Source organism: Kwoniella europaea, chromosome 1, assembly GCF_036810445.1.
Source record: "Kwoniella europaea PYCC6329 chromosome 1, complete sequence".
NCBI lineage: Eukaryota > Fungi > Basidiomycota > Tremellomycetes > Tremellales > Cryptococcaceae > Kwoniella > Kwoniella europaea.
In genome coordinates this window covers 16,551,334-16,576,702 of record NC_089487.1, presented here as the reverse complement: position 1 = coordinate 16,576,702, position 25,369 = coordinate 16,551,334, and the positions used below count along the sequence as shown (strand labels likewise).

General features: G+C 45.8%; 11 protein-coding genes across 11 annotated transcripts; 6 read left to right on the top strand and 5 right to left on the bottom strand.

Annotated features, from left to right (window-relative positions):
• Positions 1–376: 376 nt before the first annotated feature.
• On the top strand, positions 377–1,343 carry V865_006314 (uncharacterized protein; the record flags this gene model as incomplete). The annotated part of the gene is made up of 5 exons (XM_066230073.1): positions 377–429; positions 487–525; positions 580–772; positions 830–1,169; positions 1,249–1,343. 5 exons carry the CDS (start codon positions 377–379, stop codon positions 1,341–1,343), a joined length of 720 nt encoding a protein of 239 aa, XP_066086170.1.
• A 160-nt stretch (positions 1,344–1,503) lies between these two features.
• Positions 1,504–3,273, bottom strand: V865_006313 (uncharacterized protein; the record flags this gene model as incomplete). Its single annotated transcript, XM_066230072.1, has 10 exons — positions 1,504–1,571; positions 1,639–1,797; positions 1,854–1,912; positions 1,979–2,106; positions 2,160–2,263; positions 2,324–2,395; positions 2,451–2,946; positions 3,000–3,022; positions 3,075–3,130; positions 3,185–3,273. The coding sequence occupies 10 exons, from the start codon at positions 3,271–3,273 to the stop codon at positions 1,504–1,506; spliced, it is 1,254 nt and encodes a 417-aa protein (XP_066086169.1).
• Positions 3,274–3,792: 519 nt separating this feature from the next.
• V865_006312 (uncharacterized protein) lies at positions 3,793–5,724 on the top strand (the record flags this gene model as incomplete). The annotated part of the gene is made up of 6 exons (XM_066230071.1): positions 3,793–3,851; positions 3,912–4,129; positions 4,210–4,772; positions 4,860–5,264; positions 5,335–5,445; positions 5,512–5,724. 6 exons carry the CDS (start codon positions 3,793–3,795, stop codon positions 5,722–5,724), a joined length of 1,569 nt encoding a protein of 522 aa, XP_066086168.1.
• A 758-nt stretch (positions 5,725–6,482) lies between these two features.
• Positions 6,483–6,928, bottom strand: V865_006311 (uncharacterized protein; the record flags this gene model as incomplete). The annotated part of the gene is made up of 3 exons (XM_066230070.1): positions 6,483–6,613; positions 6,708–6,743; positions 6,847–6,928. 3 exons carry the CDS (start codon positions 6,926–6,928, stop codon positions 6,483–6,485), a joined length of 249 nt encoding a protein of 82 aa, XP_066086167.1.
• Positions 6,929–7,625: 697 nt separating this feature from the next.
• V865_006310 (uncharacterized protein) lies at positions 7,626–9,225 on the bottom strand (the record flags this gene model as incomplete). The annotated part of the gene is made up of 6 exons (XM_066230069.1): positions 7,626–8,317; positions 8,384–8,488; positions 8,539–8,568; positions 8,635–8,838; positions 8,886–8,990; positions 9,084–9,225. The coding sequence occupies 6 exons, from the start codon at positions 9,223–9,225 to the stop codon at positions 7,626–7,628; spliced, it is 1,278 nt and encodes a 425-aa protein (XP_066086166.1).
• A 534-nt stretch (positions 9,226–9,759) lies between these two features.
• V865_006309 (uncharacterized protein) lies at positions 9,760–13,424 on the top strand (the record flags this gene model as incomplete). The annotated part of the gene is made up of 7 exons (XM_066230068.1): positions 9,760–10,291; positions 10,371–11,380; positions 11,451–11,544; positions 11,637–12,109; positions 12,161–12,516; positions 12,585–13,089; positions 13,158–13,424. 7 exons carry the CDS (start codon positions 9,760–9,762, stop codon positions 13,422–13,424), a joined length of 3,237 nt encoding a protein of 1,078 aa, XP_066086165.1.
• Positions 13,425–13,731: 307 nt separating this feature from the next.
• Positions 13,732–14,283, bottom strand: V865_006308 (uncharacterized protein; the record flags this gene model as incomplete). The annotated part of the gene is made up of 1 exon (XM_066230067.1): positions 13,732–14,283. The coding sequence occupies one exon, from the start codon at positions 14,281–14,283 to the stop codon at positions 13,732–13,734; it is 552 nt and encodes a 183-aa protein (XP_066086164.1).
• Positions 14,284–14,977: 694 nt separating this feature from the next.
• On the top strand, positions 14,978–17,773 carry V865_006307 (uncharacterized protein; the record flags this gene model as incomplete). Its single annotated transcript, XM_066230066.1, has 1 exon — positions 14,978–17,773. One exon carries the CDS (start codon positions 14,978–14,980, stop codon positions 17,771–17,773), a length of 2,796 nt encoding a protein of 931 aa, XP_066086163.1.
• A 447-nt stretch (positions 17,774–18,220) lies between these two features.
• On the top strand, positions 18,221–20,776 carry V865_006306 (uncharacterized protein; the record flags this gene model as incomplete). The annotated part of the gene is made up of 8 exons (XM_066230065.1): positions 18,221–18,426; positions 18,546–18,704; positions 18,823–19,763; positions 19,856–19,899; positions 19,986–20,151; positions 20,252–20,349; positions 20,443–20,569; positions 20,643–20,776. 8 exons carry the CDS (start codon positions 18,221–18,223, stop codon positions 20,774–20,776), a joined length of 1,875 nt encoding a protein of 624 aa, XP_066086162.1.
• A 553-nt stretch (positions 20,777–21,329) lies between these two features.
• Positions 21,330–22,595, bottom strand: V865_006305 (uncharacterized protein; the record flags this gene model as incomplete). The annotated part of the gene is made up of 1 exon (XM_066230064.1): positions 21,330–22,595. The coding sequence occupies one exon, from the start codon at positions 22,593–22,595 to the stop codon at positions 21,330–21,332; it is 1,266 nt and encodes a 421-aa protein (XP_066086161.1).
• Positions 22,596–24,185: 1,590 nt separating this feature from the next.
• Positions 24,186–25,333, top strand: V865_006304 (uncharacterized protein; the record flags this gene model as incomplete). The annotated part of the gene is made up of 5 exons (XM_066230063.1): positions 24,186–24,221; positions 24,290–24,347; positions 24,427–24,964; positions 25,062–25,184; positions 25,261–25,333. 5 exons carry the CDS (start codon positions 24,186–24,188, stop codon positions 25,331–25,333), a joined length of 828 nt encoding a protein of 275 aa, XP_066086160.1.
• Between the last annotated feature and the right edge of the window lie 36 nt (positions 25,334–25,369).

Below are 25,369 nucleotides of genomic sequence, written 5' to 3'. Positions count from 1 at the left end.
CGAGCTATTCCTTTATAAAGTTCAGCCAGCAGGCCCAGTCCCGATATTGTGTTGTTTGTGTTAAATTTCAAGTGGAAGAAAGCCAAGTCTAGTCCGAAGAACGAAGAGTAAGGGTGGTGGAAGCGGCAATCAGGATCACTGTCGTCACATAAAAACCAGGGTTCGGAAGACTGTCTGCCGAGATTCTTGGAACATCCACCGTAGCTAACAGCCATCGCGTCTAGCGGGATTTCCGGATCCCTGCGGCGACGTCGAGGGTTGAGGTACAACCAGATCAGGGATTACTCGTAGAGAAAGGATCAACGAGACAGGTGGAGGCTAGCTGATTTATTACTGCTCAACATCTTCGGGTTTCGAAGTCAATCACATCGATGAAATGTCACGAACAATAGACCAGCTGGCGCACGATATCGTTGACACATATTATGCGTGAGTGAATGTCAACACTCGGTATCTCTCGAAGTTGACATATGTGAATTATGTCAGTCGCGCAGGGGACGGTCGCCTTTTAGTCGGTATCGCTGGGTGAGTCTTTTGGACAATTCATTTCCGACTTACTAGAGTTGACGAGTTGAATAGACCGCCAGGATGCGGGAAGTCCACCATAGCGAACCCACTGACCCAGCGTATCAACTCTATTCTGCGATCACGCCTTGGCTCCTCTCAAGCCGAAGAGCCTATATGTGCAGTGTGCGTCAGTCTCGATGGATGGCATTATACGCTGGCAGAGTTAGATGCGATGGAGGACCCGGTGTACGCGCATAGGTGGAGGGTAAGTGAACTGCTCCTACTTCAAAGTAAAGTCTGATAGATCATGGATGGATACTAGGGGGCAGCTTTCACCTTCAATCAGCCCGAGTATCAAAAGTTCTTGGAAGAACTAAAAACCCCTTCACGTCCGGATTCACCTACGACTATCCCTTTTCCTACCTTTGATCACGCTATCAAGAATCCTGTCTTATCACCAACACCTATCACATCCAGCGACAAGATCATACTAATTGAAGGCTTGTATACGTTACTCGATATTCCCGGTTGGAAGAAGTGTTCCGATATGATGGATTTTAAGGTATGGGTGGACGTGGATGAGGAGACGGCGCGCAGACGGCTGGTCAGGAGGAATTTCGAAGCTGGAATAACGGCCGATGTGGAAAGCTGTGCGGAAAGAGGTAAGCCATCCGATTCTAGATGCTCTCTTTGCAATGCGCAAGTCATCACGACTCAAACTGATCAATGTATGACATTCAGTCGATGCGGTTGATATGAAAAATGGCGAATTTGTCAGGGCGCATACTACAAAACCTACCCACGTATTCGTATCGGTAGACGGAGAGGTGTATTAGTGTAGAGTAGAGAGGTCAATTTGGCAAATCCGTGACTACATATCTGTGATGCATGACTCAATTGTCGAGTTCCCTTTTGGACAGTGATCAGTAGACAGTGATTGGCATCATCTTTTCACTCTGGGACGTTGTCCATCCATGCACGAGAAATCTACAACATCTATTTAGGAGTTCTAGTCTTCTCACTTGCCCATCGTATAGCCCAAGTGAGCTCGTACGTTCGAACAGCTATAGAAGGGACCAATATATCAGCGGAATCTGGCGAACGTGATCTCTGCAACGACATGCGGCTCACCATCTGCGAATGAACTGAGTACTGGGATTTCCGAGGTACCTTTAGCAGCTGTATCGATGAAGGTCGACATTTCGGAGAGGAAAGGATCATCATCGTTGAAATGGTGTACTTCTTCAACATCACTTCCTGGTCTTCGTACATACAGAGTTGGTCGATTGTCTGGCTCATTGTAAGTGAGCTGACAAGAACTCTTTCCACAGAGTAGATTCACTTACAAGGATCGATCAATTTCAATTGATACCCATCAGCGAAGACCGTTATCTCGGTAGAGAATCTGCTCGTTTGGCCCGATAAGCAGCCGGATTTTGCCCTTCAGCCCAAGAAGCGGTTTTAAACGTACTCTGTTCCTTGCAAAGCCACGCCATGCTCCAGATGACCTATAGCACCCGACTTGTATTTCCAGGTAGCACTGGTGAATCTTGGAATGCGATCATCTTCAGGTACAAGGTTGTCCTCGTCGAAGGGTATCTACAATGGTCGATCCAGCAACACTATAGTGAACTGGGAAAAACAGCACATACCTTTGTGAGCCGTCCAGGCTTTTCATACCATTCGACACTGTGAGCCAGGACTGTACTCAAGTCTACCTCTCCAGCAAAATACCGCGAAAGGTCGCAGAAATGAGCTGAATGTAAGATCTGATTTAGCCAGACACATCGCTCGATCAATCTGTGATGTTACCCACTAGCTTGCTCCACAATTGGTCCACAATCAATAGATTTGGTCCACCAAGCCACTTTCGCACTATGTTCGTACGCTTGAAGCCAAAACTTCAGTACGGATGCTTTCCTTTTGACAGAAATCCAATTCACCCATGACATATCGAGCAGACGTCATCATGACCGCCAGTTTATTCTCCTTCAGAATCTGCTTCATCTTCTGCACCGCAGCAGAATATCTCAACATGTAGCCCACACTGACCAAATTGGGTTTGCCCTCCAAGTACTCGGCTACTTTGGATGCTTCCTCAACGCTGCCCGTGCTAACTGGCTTTTCAACGAATAACGCAGCTTTGGGAAACCCTTCCGCCAGTTGAATCTCTGTATTGAATCCCTTTGATGGGTCCGTTGTACCCCTAAACGCTGGGGGCGAACCCAATAAGACCAAATCGGGAGGACTAGCGGATAACTTAGATATGGCTTCCTGTACGGTACGGTATATCGGAGTATCGGCATATGCTGACGAAGCGAACGTGAGTCTTTTCGCGTCCAAAACCGCTTGAGCTCTTGGAATGGCCGGATCCACGAGACCAACGACTTTCAATCGGTTCCCGAGCTTCTGCTCGATTCTTTGGGAGTGATTCCAGGGCTATTTAAGTCAGTCTTAGCATTGTTGACGCTTGTCAGTTAGCATCGACTTACCCCTTCGTCAGATCCGAAATTGACTGTTTATCGTTTGTCAGCAAGCAGGATCTTTGTCCAAAACGATGCACTCACTATTACCGGCACCTATCACAAGCACTTTAACATCGGGTCCTGCTTCCGGTTGCATACTTGGTGGGATATCAGCTCATCTTGCCGGTTCCATGACCTGTACAATCACGCACCGAGCCTTGGGAATCACGCCGTCATGCCCTGGTCCATTGATTGCTGTAGACAGCCGCATCTTCGCGGGAGATCGCCCTAAAGCGGACATTGTTGAGCGACTGATGATAGCTGTAGGATTCATGTCGATCGATATACTCGGTTTGTCTGCACTGTCTTCTAGTGTTTTTTAGGATAGGTCTGATCAACGCGGTAGGATAGACAAATTATTATCAACTGAATTTCGAACTCGACACCTTTCGCGAATGACGCGCTTGATCCGAAATCTCTCGCTTTCGGAAGGCTGCCTTCCGTGGTTCGTGTAGTACCCCTTCAGCCGGATACCTGGGATTCTACGGCTAGATTGTATGTCGGGCCCCAGATGCAACCGACTGCATCATCTTAATTTTTTTCGGGCTAAACAAGCTATCGGAGCTCAGGGAATGCACATTTCGGGTCGGAACGGTGCATTCCGTCATACTGATTGAACAGGTTTTGTTCTGACCTTGTTCTTTGTGTCTGAAGACATATAAGGCCTCCTCGGGGCACCAATGTTGCTTCGATTCCAACCCAAATTACACTACCAACTTCCTTTCATCAAACGAGCAAAAATAATAACAGACACGTAAACATGGGGCTACCAGCGTTAGCCGTAATATTAGGCGCTTTCGCCTCGTTTTCCGGCTTTCTGTAAGTGCATCATATAGTACCTCAGCCTCTCGTCATATGTCTGACAGCAGACGAACACAGTTTCGGCTACGATACCGGATACATCTCTGGATGTAAAGAGATGGAATCCTTCATACGAACTTTCGGGACTTTGCAGCCAGATGGATCTTACCTGTTAGGTTCAGGAAGAGACAGTCTGATAACTTCCATCCTATCGGTCGGAACATGTTTAGGAGCACTTTGCGGATCCATCGTAGGTGATCGAATCGGTCGAAGATTCGGGATTGTCTTCTATATCTGTAAGCGGAGATTTTGTTCTGGGCCGAGCTGGTATCGGTCAAACGAAGCTGATTTAGGTGTACAATTCCGTTCCGGACAGGTCTTTTTTTCATCGGTGTCGCTTGTCAGACCGGTTGCAAGAGCCTGGCAGGTTTCGCCATTGGACGAGTTTTCGCTGGTCTAGGTGTTGGGGGAACTTCATGTCTCGTGCCTCTATACCAAGCCGAATGTTCACCGAAATCTATCCGAGGGCTGGTAGTTTCGGCATATCAATTCTTCGTGACTGTTGGTCTTTTGGTCGCTGCATGTGTGGTGTACGCCACCAAAGACAGACCGGATAACTCAGCATACGAAATCCCGATCGGTATACAATTCGTGTGGGGAGCGTTGATCATTGGCGGAATGTGCCTTCTACCCGAATCTCCAAGATGGCTATTATCAAGAGATGATCATGTCAAGGCGAAACAGTCGTTGTCGAAACTGTTGGGTCAATCGGAAGACTCCCAAGCTGTTACTACCGAGTTCGCTGAGATCGCTGCAAATCTGGAACACGAGCGATCTGTCGGCAAAGCTACTTGGGCGGACTGCTTCAAGTACGGCGAAGGAAAGACGAGGCTGAGGATCTTCACCGGTATGGCGCTTCAAGCTCTCCAACAACTCACTGTGGGTCCACATCCCTTCTTCAATCTGACCCTGAATCAAATCTCTGTCTCCTTCCAAGGCTGATGATCTCCTGGACCTCTGATTCAGGGAGTAAACTTCATTTTCTATTACGGAACCTCATTCTTCGCCAACTCAGGAATTTCCAATCCCTTCTTGACGACTATTGCTACCAACGTCGTCAACGTTGGAATGAGTGTGGTCGGGATGGTGGCTGCCGACAGGGTCGGTAGAAGACCACTCATGCTGTACGGAGCGGCCGGTATGGCGGTATCTCAATTAATCGTCGCTGCTGTAGGAGTTGCCGTTTCCCAAGCCAATCAAGCAGGTCAAAAGGTGCTGGTAGCTTTCTGCTGTATCTACATCGCACACTTCGCTTCGACCTGGGGTACTCTGGCTTGGGTGATCACCTCAGAAATTTACCCTTACGAATTGAGGGGTAAAGGAATGAGTTTGTCGACTGCCACTCAGTGGTTGTTCAACTTCGCAATTGGGGTAAGTCTTCCGTGTCAGCCCTCCGTCAGCGTCTTGAACATAAACTGACGGTACGAGCCTCTCCGCCCAGTATGCCACTCCTTATCTCGTCGATGATGTTCCTGGAAGTGCGGGCTTGAAGACCAACGTGTTTTGGATCTGGGGCGGATGTTGTTGTATCGCTTTTGTTTTCGCCTACTTCGTGAGTAGAATATCTTCTCCAGAATGTAGAGTAAGAAAGGCAACGCTGATCTCATCACCGACATAGTTCATCCCCGAGACTAAAGAGCTATCACTCGAGCAGTGCGATTTGCTATACAGAAATTCGACCGTTCTGAAGTCAGCAGCGTACCGAAGACAGATTCTGGAACACGATATACACGACGACGAGATCATGCACTACAGCGCCAACAAGGGTCCAAGGACCCAACATATTGAGGAGGATCCCAAACAGGCATTTCAGCCGGAGACAGTTGCGTAGAGATCATACTGTGGATCCGGGAGAGTGATATTGGGGAGAAATGAAGAACACGAAAGCTTGGGGTAGATCTATACGTGATTGAATTCATCTGGCGCGAGCTGTACCTACCCCATATAAGATGGATTCGCCTCATCGTATGTATAAGTATACGTTTATGGTGAGGATAATCTTAAGGGTATCTACTGACACGCAGTTGTAACACGTTACGTTTTTCTGTTCAAGCGGTTAATTCCCAAAATTTATTTACTGTATTTGATATACAACATAGGCTGCATATCTTCACTATGGTATCCATATGTTTTCTATATTGCTAGAGAATCTAAGCGAACACAATGAGTAGAGATCCTACATAACGATGTCATTGTCGATTGAGCGAGATGGTCGTACATTACGGAACTTCGTATATTTAGTCGTCAATTGAGCTATTATCGACTTCAGTCAGATTGTTCCATCTCCCGTGGTCCTCTTATCTTCCGCTCGCCCAGGTAGGTGGTTTCCTATATGGTAGAAGCCCTCTACTGGGGTCTGAATTAGATCATCGTGACACTAAGACACTATACTCGAGTATTTGTTCCCGTGAAAACCATGTTCGAAACACCATTCCAACATGATTTTTTACCTCTTTGGGACAAGCGAGAATGGTGTAAATCACATTGCATACGTATACATACGTATAACTATATCAAGATGCGCGCAAAGGGAATCACAAGCATGGGGACGTGTGAACCCATCAATATGCCGGTCTGTTTAATTCTCAGTTAAAGTTTGGTTGTCATTGACCCTGATGGCGCTTCTGAGCCGCTATCTTGAATGCAGATTCGAGGTATATCCGCCGATTCCGAAGCGATAGATGCATCTTTCGGGTCGGTGGTACTCGTTTCCGTCGGTTCTGGCATAGTCGAAATGTCAGGACGATTCGGTGATTCTCATATATTCAATCTTCTATTCAATATTTGGGGAAGGGAATAGCCTGATGCACTTACTGCTTCTGGGTGAGACGTGGGGACTATCAGATACCCCTGCGAGAAAAAGATATCAGCTCTGTAGCCAAAGGAGTCTCGTGAGTGTCGTATCGTCATAAAGACAAAGTACGATATAAGGAGCGGGTTCATCCAAACCTACCGTTGTTGTCAGACCAGTCACGATTCCATGAGAAATTCTCTCTAGGTGCTGCACCTTGAGCGTGAGATGAGGTCTGAGACATGCTGATTGATAATCTCGATGGTGAAGCAAAATTGTCTATGGAGCTACTGGATGGAAAAAGTGTTGGAAAGACAGGAAGTACGTGACTATCTCCCTTCGCCCTCTAAAGACGCAGGTGTTCCATGATACAACTTGGGCGTGAGATACCTCAGGGGCGGGTGAGCTCAACTCCACAAAGGATGTCGCGTCGTTCTGTTTCTACCTTTGATATGCGACTGGCGTGCCACATATGACATCGTTGCACTGCCTTATCTGCATCTGTCAGACTAGCGTTCATGTTTCGGATCATGCACAATAAACGAGAATGGGCCGTGGAAAGAACGGATGATGGTCAACATCAATGGAAGTATGGAAGGCACTCAGTCTTCGCATTCTAGCCTTATGTAGTTGGACAGAAGTCACCCATTCAGAATGCTGTCAGCTGTTCGTTCGTTGATCAACTCGCCACTTTGTGACGACTTTATAAAAAAATCTGTTTGTCTGGGAGTGTGCGCAATAAAAATTCCTGAGAGCTAAGGAAGGGATATTTTGAGACTCTCAGATACGAAGATTGCATGAACAAGTTATGTGAACGAATGGTGTTTTGAATGACAAGATGTTGATCGACTTGCAACACGACAGACTCCTTCTTCACCGGATAGAATGACTGCCAATGAGACGACTGTATGAAACGAAGGAATCGTAGTGAGGTGTTACGGCTACTCGTCATCGTATTCCTCACTCAGATGCATCGGTCTGATGGCACTTTCCAAAACGGTAGACCTCGCTCTAGGAGTGCCATTCTCACTCTCAGCCTGAGAGTAAGCATCCCCTTGCGAGCACGGACCATCAGGGATCGACGAGATTGACGGGGTACTTTGGCTAGCGGTAGTAGGTACTCCAGGGGCCCATGCTTCAACAGTATCAGTGGCGTGTTGGCCTTGAGATCTAGAGACTGTACTTGAATTGACATCTCTAGATCTTCTACCTCTTCTTGGACCGCTTTCGACTCTTTTGCTCAGTAGAATGGCCTCTTGGTATAATTCCTTCATCCTTGGTACATCCTCTGGTCTGACTAGCCCTCTTAGTAAATCTGCTGAAGCCGAAGTTTTACCCTCGTAATGATACTCGATGGCTCCCCATGATGCAGGAGGTGCTTCACTCTCCGATCGATGAGGAAATTCAGTGCTGAACACCGCTCTGGAACGACCGACGATCAGGTCAATCTCATCTTGCAAGCGGTCCCAGTCGGACTTCCTTCTACTATTTATGTGGATGGGACCAGGATTCTTCTGGCTCCCACTTGGATCAGTGAACAAGATGGTCAATTGGTCCTTCCCACTACTTTTGGACCCACCTCGACTGCTGGATGTTGTGGATGTAGCCCTCGAATATGGTTGATATCGAGATTCTAGTGGAATGGAGGGTTTTATGTTAATATGCGGAATTTGAATATGGGACGGAGTATATAGCTCACCTTGGTAATTAGCCCTGGGGGCAGGAACCAGAGGCCTTGAGCTACCAATGAACCGAGTAGCCACAGCACCATATGACATCGGTTGGATACCTTGAGTAGGAGTACCTGGTGATCTTATGAGCTTCGAACCAAGTCACATTTATCTGAGGACCTACCAGATTGGTCCCCATAACCTCTTACGCCAGCTTCAGCAGCCACAAGAAGAAAATGTCAATTCTGCTGTCAACCAGTACAGGTATGAGTAGACTTACGGAAGTGATCCAAATTTTGAGTACTCAACGGCTGTTGGTGAGCAGGCGTATACATGGTGTCGGGTGACAAATCCACTATGTCATTTCCATAACCGGAATTGTATGATGGGAAGTTTGCATCTCCCTGTGCAGACCACATGTTGTTGGTTGGATAACCACTGTGAGCGAATGGTTGTGGTAAAGCTCTTTGCAGGCCGTAAGTACCTATGAGTCGGTCAGCGCCGTGCGCACATGAATCTGGAATGACTGACTGTTGGGCAAGGGGATCGTGTTCTGGCTAAATGAGCCGGTGCTGGTATTCCTTAGAAGGTTACCCATCAGGTTGAGCATATCTGCGACTTGATTTGTTTGCGTTGCTGTGCCAAAACGAGTAACGAGTATGTTGACTGTTGTCAGCGGCGCATCACACACGAGATGAGTTGGCATGGGATTTTCACGAGATGACTCACGGGTCACAGGAGGAGGCATAAAGTGAGCATCACCTGCTTGTGGGCCGTAAGCGGATCGAGGCGGTGCGCTGGTCAAGGGTGGATCAAATCGAGAGATCTCCTCATCTGCGGGGTCTGTTCGTGATTTGGAACGTGGAGCCATCTTGCAAGGAAACTTTTTTATGGTTGTAAAAGACTTTGAGGGAAGAGTTGAGTCATATCATACGAATCGAAGACCTTCATATACCCCTCGGGAGCTTGAGTAATTTCGTGAACGAGAACTTTTTGTCTAGGCGTGAAAGGTAGGTTTTGTTCTCCGCTTCTTCAAGTCAAAGGAAGGAGCATCGCGAGCTACCTTTTTCGACAAGTCCTGTCAAGCTGTGCTGTAAGTGGCGGTCCCCAAGACAAGCCTCACGGAGATTCTTCGATATAACATCTTCAAGTTGCAAGCGAGGGCACGGTCAAAGAATCAGAAATTTTGTCAACGGCCCGAGTATCGAGGAGAGCTAGTACTGTATCTGCCACCTGAGCTTGTCGCCACTCCACCACGACCACGTGCCACGCGCGTCATTCCGCTCAAACCAAGTAATGTAATGTTGAAGATGGGAAGATAAAAGTCGCGTCCACCATGGTTCATCTTCGAATCATCCTTATCCACTTTTCCAAATCGAACGCAAATGACTGTCCAGCAAACACCATGACGCTCCCCAAGAGACCCAGGAGGTCATCCACACCCAAAACCATACCTCTCGACCACTCTCACCTCGTAGTCGGTTCTACCCTTCCAGCGACCCACATCAAAGGCAGGATTTCAATCGTATGGGGTAAAAACGCTTCTATCTCTCAAGGCGATATACCAAAAGTATCATTCTCCATCAATCACAAGTACATCACACCGATAGGATATCAGCCGAACGATTATATCCTACCAACAGAGAAAGAAAGGATAGAGAAATATGAGATCAAGATCAGCATCTACCACTCGCAATATAACCCGAATAGCCAGGTTGACAAGTTGAAAAATGATGTGCAGAATCTGAGTGAAGAAGGGTATGATTGGCTGATAAGCTTGTCAAAAAAGCAAGTATCAGTTGATACTACAGGTATGGAAGTTATAAAGCAGACGAAAGGACCGGATAACGGAGATGTGTATATCATCGAAATTCAAGCTATAGGTGAGAGAGAGATAGAATACGATGAGGGTAGGAAATTCAAGAAATTGATGCCTGGTCAGTTTTACCTTTTCTATATATGGTCTTTGTGTCATGAATGTCTTTCTGTTCAGACGGAGCTGATTGTCGTCAATAGAGATCCCTTTACCCTCATACGCCCCTGAATGGTTCACCAGTTCCGCACCTACCGTCTCATCACCTGTTCACCCTACTTCGCAACGCCAACCCCTTGATACTTCCAACAAAGGTGAATCATCTCGACTCAAACCTTTGACATCGTTTCCTCCACCTGATCTCACTCGAGTACCTTCAAGATCATCGACCTCTTCTCATTCGTCCATCCCACCTCGACCGACTAAACGACCTTCGACAGAAGAAGAGGAAGATAGACCAGGTGATAAGAGGGTCAGGGGTATTGAGAAGGGTAAAGAAGCTGGAAGGATTGACGAGCTTCCTGCTGTGAACAAAGGGCAAGTGAAGGAAGCACAGATAGTGAAAGACGTGCAAAAGGAAACGAAGAAAGGACCTGGAACCGCTGTTCAACTTAGACCTCCAGGATATCAAGCTCTAATCAATACCGTCACATCGTCTGTAGACCCTAAAGGCAAAGAGAAGGGACGACCTTCACTGATAGAGCCGCACGTAATCGCTAATCCGGCTGCTGCTATCATCGATGAACAAGATCGATCAGAAACAGTAGAACAATCTGCGACCGATCCAGAATTCCCAATCATCTTGCACCACATTAACCCCCAAACATCACCCAAGAACAATCTTCCAAACGCTTCAGCTGACACCTCTCAGTCTATCCACACGGCGAATAACCCTATCCCCACCGAACATATCCATTCAACCCCTTTCAAAGCCATGACGCCCTTCCGATCACCATCTATCACACCATCCAACCCCGCTCAAGCCATTAGCAGTCCCTCGTACCCTTCGCGACGACAGTCCATCCCTGCGGTATCGCAAAGCAGCCCTATGGCATTCACACCGCGTGCGGAGAGGGAGCGACTCGTTGATGCCAGGAGGCAAGCCGAGGAACAGAGGAGAGGGGAAGTGCAAGCTGCACAGGCGGAAAGTAGTGGAACCGCCCAAGCGAGATTGGCGGATGTGCAGAGGTTAGAAAGGCCGTTGTTTACAAATGTGAGTGATACCTATCGCTACACCATCCGATGGTGGAGATCACTAACGATCCTATCGCTTGTCTTTGTAGGGAATGGAGTATACACCACTCCGATATCTAGTATCTGGTTCTATATGCAATATGATGGGAGTAGTGGTTGCAACAAAAGCTGTGACCAAATCATGTGAGCGATTTCGTTCATACCCTAGGTCTCTTGTTCAAGTTCCTCTTGGTCGAGTTTCAGGACAGTCCACTGATGTTTGATGCCCGTCACAGTCGATTATCTCATGTCAGTGATTCTCTGCGATCCCACTCGTCATGCTGGCGATCCGTCAGCCAACGAAGAATTGGTCGTATCTATATTCCGGACTCGACAATCCGATCTACCCACAAATGTATCTCCCGGATCTGTAATGCTCTTTAGAGGTCTCAAGATATCTATGTTCGGTGGGAAAACCAAAGCTCAAGCATTTTCAACTTCTAACAATACTTGGGTTTATCTCGAACATGGAAAAGAGATCAAATATGAAAATCAGAGTCTGATGAATCCACCTTTGAACAGAATGGAAGTGGATAGGATGGTTGATCTGTTCATCTGGTATAAAGACTTGCATCAACATCCTTATGGAGCTGGGACCTTTGGGTCTGACACCCCATCGAGAAGATCGTCTTTGACACCAGGCGTGCCGAGAGATGCGATCACCCTAAGTCAAGTTACTCCCGCCATCTTTTTCGACGCTGTTGTCAAGGTGAGTTAACTCTACCATGGTTGTAATCAATTCGTTGACATGGTATAATAGGTCATGCATGTTGTCCGAAACAATCTTCGCAAGCCAGACATGGAACTTTACGTATCAGACGGAACGACCTGCACAGCTTATCAACTTCGGAATTTCCATAATATTCAAATCCAAGGCTTACCCAACGAAGCTTTGTTCATACTTGCCATTCACGACTTACCTCCAGCTAACGAATTACCATCTCTCGGTTTGGGGAATATAGTCAGGTTGGAAAACGTGAGAAGTAAGTTGTATAAAGGCGCATTGGAGTTGAGTTGGTCAGAGTTACCTACTTCCGATCAGGTGCTTCAGGGCTGGAGAAGAAGGAAATGTACGTTGATTGATAAGGACGATGAGAGGGCAAGAGTGATTGAAAGGTGAGTTCGAATATTTCGCAGATGAAAGGCGAGTGCTGTTACTGATGCAGTTGACGATGTGATTACAGACGAATACGTGCGCTCAAACGAGGAGAGACTGTTGATTCACCGGCTGTGAACACTGATCAGCCGATATTGGTGGATGATCCTCATGATAGTTTATCGACCGCACACCAAATTCATCAGCCAAACGTAAACGTTCATTCCACTCTACATCATGGTACCACTCGAACAGACCAACCATCTCGCATAGCAACTCACCTCCAAACGATCCACACCGACCCGATCGAACATCCCTTATCGACCATCGGTGATATCCTTAACAACTCTACCATTCCTAACAAATATCGTATCATCGCTCAAATCAAATCGATCGTTTCCCGCTTTCCATCCGATAGTATCATTCAAGCGTATTGCACTCATTGTAAATCGTCTTTGAAGAACGGTTGGACATGGTGTCAGAGCTGTAACGATACTGACGGAGAACACTCTGAATGGAGATATAGGTTCTTCATTATTCTCAAGGACGAAAAGGGTGACGAGTTGGCGGGGCTGGTAGCGGATGATGAAGCTGTAAGTGGGAAGTCAAAATACAGATATATCAGGGTTTTATGATTAATCATGTATTATCGTATGATTAGGCCGAATTCTTACCTCCTCTCCCACCTTGGAGTAGCTCGACAAACCCAAATGATCTACGCAAATCCGAAAGAAGAAGGATAGAATTGATAGGTCAAGTGTACAACATCTTACAAGGTGCCAAGATGGATGGGGTTAGGACGAAACCGTACATCGATATGAGTTTGGAAGTTTATCATATCCTCAAGCCAAATGCTGAACCGGAAAATGGGGAGAAGGAGAAGGTGGTGGTGGCCAGAATGTTTGGAATGAAGAGCGTTACTCAATGACCCCAACACCGACAGAAGCGAGACGAAAGAACAAGACGTTACAAAGCAGAATGTAATCCCAAGTCGTGTTATTTCTCATTACTACTATATGTATTGATCCAACGACCGTTGTTGAAATTTGTAGATATAACATAGGGTGTATATATATCTAGGTGTACATAGTATGCATCGTACATATGTCTGTCTGTACAACTTGAATACCGCGATACCGCATACAACATACAATATACAACATGAACATAAACGTACATCATAATAGACAATGAAGACATACCACCTGACAGTAATGATTGTCAACGTGAACATTTCACCTAGCCAACCTCCTCTTCCCCAGTTTACCTATTCCACCTTTATCCATCTTCTTCTGTAAATCTTTTTTCCTCTTTTCGAATATCTCTTCTTCCTCCTTCTCCCTCTCCCTTTTCGTCTTCTGCGTCTGCGTTTGTGTCTGAGTGGGAGGTTTGAAATCCATTGCTGAACCTGCTGAGGGCGATGAAGACTGATCGATCATCTTTGACTTTGACTTTGTATTTGTTGTTTCTGATCGCTCAGAAGAAGGTAAGCCAGGAGGAGGAGGAGAAGAAGGTGGGATGGAAGAAGTAGGTTGTCTAGATGAAGATTCGTTATGTGTTGATATTTTGGGTGGTGAAGAAGGTGGCATAGAAGAAGAAGAAGAAGGGATAGGAGTGGACTCTTCAGTCGCTTTCGTACGTCGAGATGGTTTACGAGGTGTGGGTGAACCTTCCGTCACTATTTCATTATCGTTATTTGTATCTGAAGAAGGTATTTGAGACGAAGAGTGTGTTTTGGACTGAGGCTGGGCTCTAGGTTTCATAGTGTTTCGCCGTATTGCACGCATGATTTCCGGATCTGATATTAGTCTCGAGCCCGATTCGAATGGAGAAACAGAGGTAGGTAAAGGTATTGACCGATCGATTGCGATTATTCCGGTTAGAGGTTGAAGGAGATGTCGAGTGAGGAAAGGGATCGATTGAGATGAGGTGAGTTCACTGATCGAAATGGTCATAGAAATCAATGACTCACGAACAGATGAGTTCTGCCATGTTGATCCTTCTTACCGAGCCAGGATGAACCGAGAAGCAAAATATCGTGTTCCTACTCGCGACCAGGGGAGTCATGTGAGCTTTCATTTCAGCTTGGCATGAAGAGTATAGACAGTACAGCTCACCTCTGATAGACCTGGCATTGGCATGTGGTAGCTTGGTCTGAGATGGGACAGGAGGAAGGTACCCAGAGGCGCGAAGGACGAAGAGGATGATGGGCTAGTTAATTCATGTTGATGTTTCTCTCATTCAACTTGCTGACACGATCGAAAGTCGTTACGTCATCACTGTGCCTCTTTGTCGCATGTTCACCACGTGCCTCATCTCGACACGCTCAAACCCAACACCATCTATCATCCACCTCGAAACATCATCTTCTAGTCCTCTCACCTTCTCACGTTGTATGATAACAGAATTCAAAACATCACACGGACAAGAGGAGGCGAAGGATCATCTTTCCGTCCCGTCCCCCTGTCGATTTCACCCACCATGTCATCCTCCACACCTCCCATCACCACCCCCGAACCACCTTCTCAACTCTCCTCACTCGCTTCTACACTCGATGCATCAGGTTCGGACATCCCTTCGTTCCTCAACAATCTACTCTCCCCTTACCTTCCTCCACCACTCCCACCTCCTAATCCCGCTCAGCCTCCAGATCTAGCACCAATAGACAAATCCCTGAACGAACTTCTCACTCAATTATCGTTATTATCGCAAGATACCAATTCGGCCGTCGAACAATCCATACATGATGTATCGAGGACCGTACCCAGATTAGCCTATGATCTGCAATTCATGAGAGAATCCGCCAATGGACTGTCATCTAGTCTGGGTATGGTGCAGGATAGGTTCGCAAGGCAGATTGATCTGTCTTCCGGTGTGGGGAAACATAAAGATGACTTGATAACCAATGGGCACGGGGTTGGAGAAGTAAATAAGACGAATAAAAGTTTGGAAAAATTAACTCATCTGGACAAGTTGAAAAACCGTTTGGAATCAGCTAGAGATATACTCAGAGAAGCTGAATCGTGGTCAACACTGGAAAGTGAATTGTTGGGATTTATCCAAAATCAAAATTGGCTTAAAGCTGGTAATCGTCTTCGAGAAGCTTCAAGATCAATGATCGTATTTCAAAATACACCAACGGAATATGAAGATCGTAAGAGACTATTGGTCAGTTTACAAAATGAATTAGAAAATAATTTATCAAAAGCTTTGAAAGATAATTTGGATAAAGGCGAGATTGAAGAAATTGGAATTTTCCATCAGGTTTTCAACTTGATTGATAGAGAAGAAGAATTTAGAAATTATTATTTCAATTCGAAATCTTCTGATTTACTCAAACAGTGGAAAGATTTCAAATTGGTGGAGATTTCGCCTACACAAACGGCGACTCCGGTTTTAGCTACAGATGGTATCTCCACTCAGGAAGGATCAATCAAGTTCTCGGATTTCTTGCCTAAATTCTATTCATCACTCGTCGTCACACTTGAGACGGAGGTCGAACAGATACCATTGATCTTCTCACCTCACACGGCGGCTTCGACTTTGGCTACCTTTGTTCAAACTACTTTCGATGCTTTGGATCCATCCCCTTCAGCTAGATTATCAGCCATCAGCGAGTTTCACGGTCCGGAAGCTCTACCTGAACTCATACGGTCTTATCAATTTACGGAGGAATTGGGAGTGGCGATACAAAGTCTGATAGATAGGATGACGTTCAATACTCAGGGTGGAATGTTGAGTGGTGGTGATCAACTATCTACTTCACCTTCGAATACAATAACGGATAGACCTATTTCTGCTGGAATACCTGCCATTTCACCTTCGGCATCAACGATGACTCGAACTTCGTCCAAGAGAATGTCAATATCCCGTAGATTCTCTAGAGCACCGACAATCTCGGGTCCACAACCTGTTGATAATTCATGGGAGAACACGCTGTATGAGCCTTTCTTGGATCTTCAATCTACCTATGCTACATTGGAGAGAAGGTATTTGGAACATATCATACGGACCGATCCTTCCCTTTCTTCATCTGGTGCATCTTCCAGTAGGAGCTCAGGGAAAGATATAGCAAAGACGTTGATCGATCGAGTGAACGTACTATTTACGAGATCTGAAGAATCAACAACTAGATGTAAAGAGTTTACACATGGTTATGGATCTTTGGGACTTTTATCAGCTTTAGAAGCGGGTCTATCAACCTTCTTATCTGATCAACAGAAATCGATGATCGAGCAACTGAGGTTATCGTCGGGCGGAAATCAGAAATCGAGAAATGGAGGAGGATCAAAAGATGATTTGGACTTTGAATTCGAAGGGTTAGATTCGTATTCCACGGAAGATTGGTCGAGTTTTCAACTGGGTTTACATATATTGGAATCGTGCAAGGAGATCTCTACCAAGTTAAATCGATTTGAAGATAAATTGGAAGAATACCTTGTGCATGACGTTGGAAAAATGCTGAAGGCCACTCAAGGGGAAGGATACGACGTCAGATCGACGACATACGGATCGATTAGCTTGTTACAGCAATCTACCTTGAATTCAATCGATTTACACACACTGATCAACACTCGACCTATCCCCAAACCCATCTTACCCATCACGTTTAGATCGATGAACGATCTGATCAAATCTTCGCAAATCAATTTACAATCTATCATCCTCTCTCCCTTGATCAACCAACTTGAGACATACCCCCATTTACAAGTTTGGACCAAACCTGATAAACCCACTAGGAAAGGGGAACTTCACGTACCCACTTTCAGTCTCAGTCCGACTGATGTGATCAGTAGAGTTTCTGAAGGTCTATTGGATTTATTAAGGGTATTTGAGATATATAGTAAAGAAGTTGGATTAAGGTTCAGTTTGGATACTTTACCTTTTGTCGAATATACCGTGTATCACGGGATTGACCTAGATGGACAGAAAGGGAAAGAAGACATACCTTCGGAGATCATCTTGTCCACCTGGATATCATCCCTTTCACTCAACCTCTTATCTCATCTTACTTCCACGACATTACCTTCGATAAGGGGATTAACCGCCGGAGGGGTCAATCAGCTGAAGACGGATTTGAATTACCTGAGTAATGCGGTGGGAGCGTTGGATGTGGTATGGGATGATCTGGGCAAATGGGAGAAGGCGGTTGAGCTCGATGAGAATGGGTGGAGGAAGGAGATGAGGGAGTTGAGAGGTACCGAAGGATTAGGTGAGGAAGGTGAGAGGGAGAGGGATATTGTTAGGAGCGTAGGGAGGATGAGAGGGTGGGTGTGATGGTACTCGTAGAGTAGATTAGTTGTATATATGTATATCAAGTAGCATGATAAACGCATAACTCGAGTGTACATATCTTGCTATTTGATGATACTCCATAGATACTCCACTCGGCCATATCCGATGGGCGATGTGATGTGATGTTTTAGCGCGACAACACGCCAATACATCCATCTATCTCGTATCTCCTATCAACATCATTGGATACATCTATACTTTTGACTCTTTATATTGTCATATTCGCTCTCGCGATCTCTCACGAACAAAGATCGACTCCATCGTTATATCTACTGATGATCTGAGTTGAATTTCCATCTCATCTGATTTGATACCTTTGTCAACTCCTTTGGAACTCGCTCATCATCCGAAACACGAACCATCGCAACACGCTCCTCCCTTCCCTCACCGCCTTGACCATCTATCTCTCTTTCACTGTATCTCACTACCATGGCAACTGCCAGACCATCCACTAGACCACGTATATCATCGCGTACTAGATTGTTTTCTTCTGGCCCAGATGCAGACGACTCGCACAGTATGTCGATGACCAAGTACAGCTGGAAAACTCTCAATCCCTTCTCGGATGAATGGGATGACACGCAGCGGAAGAGGTTGGGTGTATTTGTCATGTGTGTGATAGTGGGCTTAGCGAGGTGAGTGCTATCCTCTTGACCTATCAACAGTCTTATACCTCTCGTATTTTTCTGTCTTTCATCTGTGACCTCACGAATGTGAATATGGATATACACTGACCTTGTTTTTTTTGGTACAGTGGGAGTAATTACGTCTACTCTGCATATGCACCTCAGCTAGCAACCAAGCTGGTCGTATCGTCCACGGTAGGGAACTTGATTGGTTTAGCGGGTAATCTGGGCGTATATCTGACAGGACCGGTATGGGGTAAAATAGTGGATTCGAGAGGTCAGAGGATGTGAGTGGAAAATACTTCATGACAGAGGTTGTTTTTTCATGTACCGACGCAGACCACTTCCTGGATCGAAAAAAGCTTCTTTGATGAGGACCACACTAACTTCTGCTTGTTTGACTAGACCCCTCCTTGTCGGCGGTACATGCTGTCTTATAGGCTACTCCACCGTCCACGCTTTCTTCACCGGTACCATCTCCCTTCGCTCCTCCTCTTCTTCTGACATCTCACAATTCCGCTTATTCATCCTCGAACTAGCAATGTTCCTCACTGGCTGTGGGGGTTCCTCTGGTCTTACTTCAGCAGTCAACGCTACTGCCAAATCCTTTCCCGATTCCACCAGAGCAAGTGCAAGTGGTACCGTCTTGGCTGGATTCGGTCTATCCGCTTTCCTATTCTCGACGTTAGGTCATATCATATACAAGGGTGATGCTGGCGGTTTGTTAGTGTTGTTGGCGATAGGAACGGGTATACCGATGTTAATTGGTGGATTAGTCATAAGAGCTGTACCTCCTCAAGATGAATTACAAGAATATCACGCAGTCCACGACAACGAAGATGAGATAAATGGGACGAGACCCAAAGTAGTTGTACATCCAGCAGAAGAATTCGAATATCAATCCGATGACGAAAGGGATGGAGTGATGTCTAGAACGAGTAGTTTGGAATTGACCAGATCAAGATCACCCATCTCCAGAGGACGACATCCTCATGGTCATAATCAAGTTCACCATGCACATTTCGATGATCATCTACCTCATACCTCGACGAATTCGACCACCAAACCACCTCATAAACGATCTTCATCACTCGTGTCTCTTCCTCCGACCCTACTATCCCATACTCCGATGGAACTGTTCAGATCTATTGATTTTTGGATCCTGTTCATGTGCTTGGCGTTGTTATGCGGTACGGGCCTGATGTACATCAACAATGCCGGAACGGTTGCTTTGGCTTTGGGCAGGGAAGGTCAGAGGGTATATGATAAAGAAAGGGTAGCGGGGTATCAGGCGAAACAAGTTGGACTGGTTAGTCTTTGGAATTGCGGAGGAAGAATCATTGGTGGTTAGTTGATCTTCTAATTCATCAATTCATCCCACCTTATTAAACGGATTTCAGTCCAGTTATTCTGACATTGGCTTTGATCTTGTTAATAGGTGTGGTATCTGATTTCGGGAAAAACAAATTCGGTATTAGACGAGTGAGTATAGTACTCATCAGTTGATCGAAGAGATCATGATTCAAGACATAATCATCAGGCTGATCCTCTTATGTTGTTTCTTCTAGGTATGGTTCCTCCCCATCGTAGCTATCTTATTTACGATCTCTCAAGTATCTGCGCTGGAAACCACACGGGTCCAATCATTATGGATGGTATCGACTTTACTCGGATTGGCTTATGGAGCCTTGTTTAATGTTATGCCGATGCTGGTGTTGGAATGGTTCGGAATGAGTGAGTTGAAGTCTTGGAGAATTGGAGATCAATTCAATCTTGGATATCAGATGACCTATCTGTATGGTTTTACAAAGGCTGATGGTTGAATGTTCTGTAGAACACTTCTCGCAGAATTGGGGTTGGACAGCAGTAGCTCCTGTAATTGGGGGTAATGCGTTCAACCTGCTTTTCGGTAAAGTCTATGATTCACATACCGTGAGTGTTTCAATGTCGACCCGTCACGTTTCATGTGGGACTATCATTCTTGAAGAATGATGAAGAGATGTAAGCTAAATTTTGGCATGAAAGATCGGAAGAATCGGTACTGAAGATGGTTCTGATTCTGAATCACCTTCAAACGATGTGGCCAGCATGATTGTCAGAAGTCTATTGAAGAGGGATGGTGGAGCTGTCCCAGATGATGGTAAACACGATTGTGAGTTTCGTCATATCTCATCTTGATCCCTTCTCGTCCATTATGATCTGATGTGTGTATCACTCGACCTCAGGTATCGTTGGTGAAGAATGTTATGGCTCGGCATTCAAGATATCCACGATCGGTACGCTCATTGCGCTAGGCTTGAGTGTCTGGGCAGGGTTCAGGAGGGAGAGAATAGCTAGAGAAAGAAGGAGAGCTGTGTGAGTGGATTTCCCCATACCAGGATTTTGCGACTGTGGACTAAGCTGATGATGATGTGTCCATTTCCACTTTTGTGTACTCAGTCTGGCGGGAAGGACAGGGACAGGGATGGAGAATGGTTCTTCAGACGAGGAGGTATGAGGAGCCAACTCGTAAGACTCAATATACAATAGAAAGTTCATATCGGAACCGATCAACGTGGAAAATCAGAGGATTGATATTCATGCATAGTGTAAAACAATGATGTCGGCATGATAGACATCATTGCCGAAATCAGATAGTGAGATGATATACGGTCATGTATCACATGTTAAACCTTTATACATGGTCCCGCCGTTTACAAGATGAATTACAAGATAGAAGGAATTCGAACACATTTCTTGAATCTTTCATCATCGGGATCACCTGAGCCAAATGAGGAGAGAGAAGGAACAAATGGTTGTTTTTGGCTATGCTACAATTTATGAAATAACAAACAGCCGACAGGTGTATGTACTGTACTGTACCCAAAAAAAGTCTTCTTTTTTCCAGGCATAAGCAGTGTCACTTCCAGTATTTACTCGACCTCCATCTTCACCATAGGGGTATTATCGATATCATTACCTCCATCCAAGTCCACGTCCATCCTATCTTCATCATCTTGTTGTTCCTTCCCTTTACCCTTGACCGTATTGTTTATTGGAAATCCATTATTGACGGGTGTAGTATCCCAACTTGGAACAACAGGTAAAGCTCTACCTTTATGCAAGATCGCTCCATATCTCGGATCGTTGAACGTTGATCCTTTCCTCTTCCCATTGGAACTGGAACCTGAGCCGGATCCAGGTGATTTAGGATTCAAGCGTGCTACAGCTCTCGAACGAGGTTTGGGTGCACCAGCACCGGGAACAGGGAAGTAGTTAGTCAAGCCTTGTGGGTTCTTGTCTAACTCGGGTGATGATAGTTCTTCACTCTGAGGTGATAATGACGAAGGACCGTCTACGTGTTGAGGTAGTTGAGATGAAGAAGAGGAAGAAGTTGGAGAAGATGTAAGATGGGAAGTAGGTGGGAACATGTTTCTCACATCGTGAGGATGGGATTTGAATGGACATGGTCCCAAGGATGGATCGGTCAAGTGTGGACAGACAGCAGCGAAGATTGACAAGTTCGGTGCTGAGATCGGTGTAGGTACGATATTCGGTATAGGGTTGGTTTTGTTCTTGGTACGAGGCGGTTGACGAGCTTTGAGCTTGTCTCGAATCACATCTGCTGTAGAGGGTTTATCGGATTTACCGGTTATTTCGGTTGATGTCGATGTCTCACTCATTGTTGATGGTATTGCTGATGTTGGTGTTGATGACGAGGAGGGGAATCCTTTGATCTGCAGTTGATTCTCGATAGGTGGTGTAGTAGGTCTGGATTGGATCTTCTTATTGGGGTTGGGGATGTTATGATGTAGATCATTGATGAATGATATAGGAGAAGCAACGGCCACACCATCATACACCTGACCAGAAGATAGTGGCTCAAAACCCATATTGCCTACACCACCCGTACTGCCCCTCCTATCGTGAGTGGCTGATACGTAGATGGGTTCAGGCCAACCCGCAAGAGCTACCATGATAGGTGGTTGTGGTACTTGTTGTGTACGAGGGACTGGAGTGAATGATAAATCTCGATTCATCTTGTTTACATTGTGCGTGTGGAGAGAAGGAGATGATCTTGGTCGAGGAAGAGGTAAGGTAGTGCTGGATGAGGAGGATGAGGAAGGCATGGTGGGTGTGATGGGGGGTGAGGAAGATGCGGGTGAGGTTGATGATGAAGTGGGAGAGGCGAGAGTCATTTACTGGGGTTCTTCAGTGGGGTATCAAGAGGTATGACTGAGTAATAAGGATCCAGAGGGAAGGAATTGTGGTAGTGAAGGTTGACGTTAAGATGACGGGTCGCACTGAGCTATTTCTATATCTGGGATGGTATGGCAGAGCTTCAGTGAGACTGTTACATCTATTCTCATCCCCTTGCACCTATGTTATATCAGAGTTCACTCGACTCACCGGCTATCCCTTGTTTTCCGAGTCAACAGTTCAAAGACCGACTTGTTGCTTTGGTCTTTGATCAGTGGGTTGATCTATACTCTGGTTCTATATGATTGTTAGGCAGTTGAGCATGAGAATGCGAAAGTATACGATATAACACTAAGGTATGATGTGAATGTAACAGTGCAAACTGCGTGGTGATGAACTGATGGTGATGAACTGATAGCATAACTACATGACGACGGCTACATTCCCTATTCCTCACCAAATCCGCACCCACCCACCGGTCCCTTTCCATTTTTTTTTCGAGTGGATAGTAGTAGAGCTCAGCGCTCAGTCCGTGCTTCTTCCTGATCGATATCATGTTCAGTCGAGATATGACAATACCCGAGATATCCCCAAATATCCCCAATGTTAGGATACAGTTGCAGATCCATCCGGGTATACCCTTATCCGCCGCCTAAAGGTTGCCGCAATACCACGGGTTATTCATGTTCTTAGCGATTTCTAATTAAAGAAATGTTCAAATCGTAATCACCATTAGAACTAAACTCTAATGAGATCTGTTCCGGATAACGGGTAGGGGACTGTATGCGTACGATCGATGCGGGATAACGTTATTTGCCCTTGCCCACTGTGAGTGAGTGCGAACGCGGGGCAGCGGCTTTCGGGTCCGATAACCTGCAATTATTGTTTAGTGGAAGTTTGTTAGGTTAACACAGGACGAAAGCTATACCGTTCACGTTTACGTTCATGTTCGTATATCCTCTCGCTCTCTTCATTGCCAGATTATCTGAGGGAGGGATACTTCCATGTCATCGATGGATCAGACTGGTACGGAAAGCTATCACAGCCGAGGTATGGATTGAGGAGACACGTCCCATCTTATTCGCTCATATAGCTGAATGGATTTTGGCATATAGCTCCTGAAAGCTTGTCACAGAGACAGAAAACGACTTATACTAGACCAAACCATGTGTACAGTCGACTGAAAGGTTGTCATTGTTACGACACTCTCGACTCGTTGAATGGGAATTCAAATAGGTCATACAGTGTAGGAGTTTAGTTGAGATCTCGAGTTCAGTTCAAGCTGGTATCGATAGTCTCATTGCATCCATGATCCTAATCGCTCCCCAATGATGATCGATGATAGATAATGAAGTCATGGATTTCTAACTGACCCAGCTACCTTGAGTCGTGTGACTTGACTTGCCAGCAATTTGGTGACTGACTTTCCCGGCCTCCATCCGGCCCGGTGATCAGCATCACACTTTCCGGGTGTGATGTTGCGATTACTAACTATAAGTGAGAGTAGGCAGTGTGGACTCGTATTAGAGTAATTGTTCATATATCACTCATCTGACCAGCCGTCGCAATCTACAAAAGAGATCGACACTATGGCACGTCCTATTCAAGATGCTATCGTACTCATGGTAAGCACATGTCTCTTCCCGCCCTCGACCAGACACCAAGCTGAGTAGAATGTGCTCTCGGGTCAAAGGGAGATTCTATCACTTCCAGACAGGATGTACCCCTCTCACTGAATGCTTTATTATCAGGTATGTACACGTTTCCCTCCTGAAGTGAGAACAGTCGGGAGACTTTTTACGGCTAAAGCTAATGACGTGAGGTGACCAGAATGTTACAGACGTACATTCGATATCCTCAACCGAGGTCTGGGAGCATACAACACTCGTTTCTACCTGCCTCTCCTTGATCAGTTCCTACTTCGTAATACCGACTCGCCATCCAACTCGGTTATCAGACCTCAGCAAATCCGTTTAGTGACTATATGGTTCGGAGCCAATGACGCCGTCTTGCCTTCTTTCCTTCAGCACGTTCCTTTAGATGAATACACCTCCAACCTGGATAAGATCATTACGAAACTCACATCAGGGGAATCACCGTACACTGTGGCTAACCAAGATGGACCTTTGAACATCGTTTTGATCACTCCTCCACCTATATATCCCGATATGATGGGAGATGCGGATTTTGCTGGACAGAGGGAACTTGAAAATACAAGAAAGTACGCAGAAGCGGTATTGGATCTGGGGAAGAAATGGAAGGCGAAGGAAAGTGACGGAGGGATATGGAGGATAAGGACGGTTGATATGTTTGATGGGATTTTGGAATTGGCTGGAGGGAAAGGAGAGGAATTGATACCGTATTTCACGTGAGTCGTACTGTACCCTTACTCATACTCATATGTGCATGCATGGATTGGCGATATCGGGGGTGAAGCTGATCGTGTGTTATGTGCTGTATGGTAGGGATGGTTTGCACCTCTCAACGTTAGGTTACGGAGTCTTATGGACCAAATTATCTCAAATATTGGGAAACGATTTCAAAGGTCGGGGTATCTCACCTTCAGAGATTGAATTTACCGTACCAGAGTGAGTGATTGTACTTGCTCTTGACCATCAACTCGATTACATAGGCTGATACGGTGTTTGATCACGAAACGTTAAGTTGGTCGATACTTGATCATTCCGATCCTAACAGTGCGGTTGAAAAGATGAAAGGGCCTTATAAGAGGGTATAAATAGTTTGTTACTAACTTACAGTTAACGTAATGCAC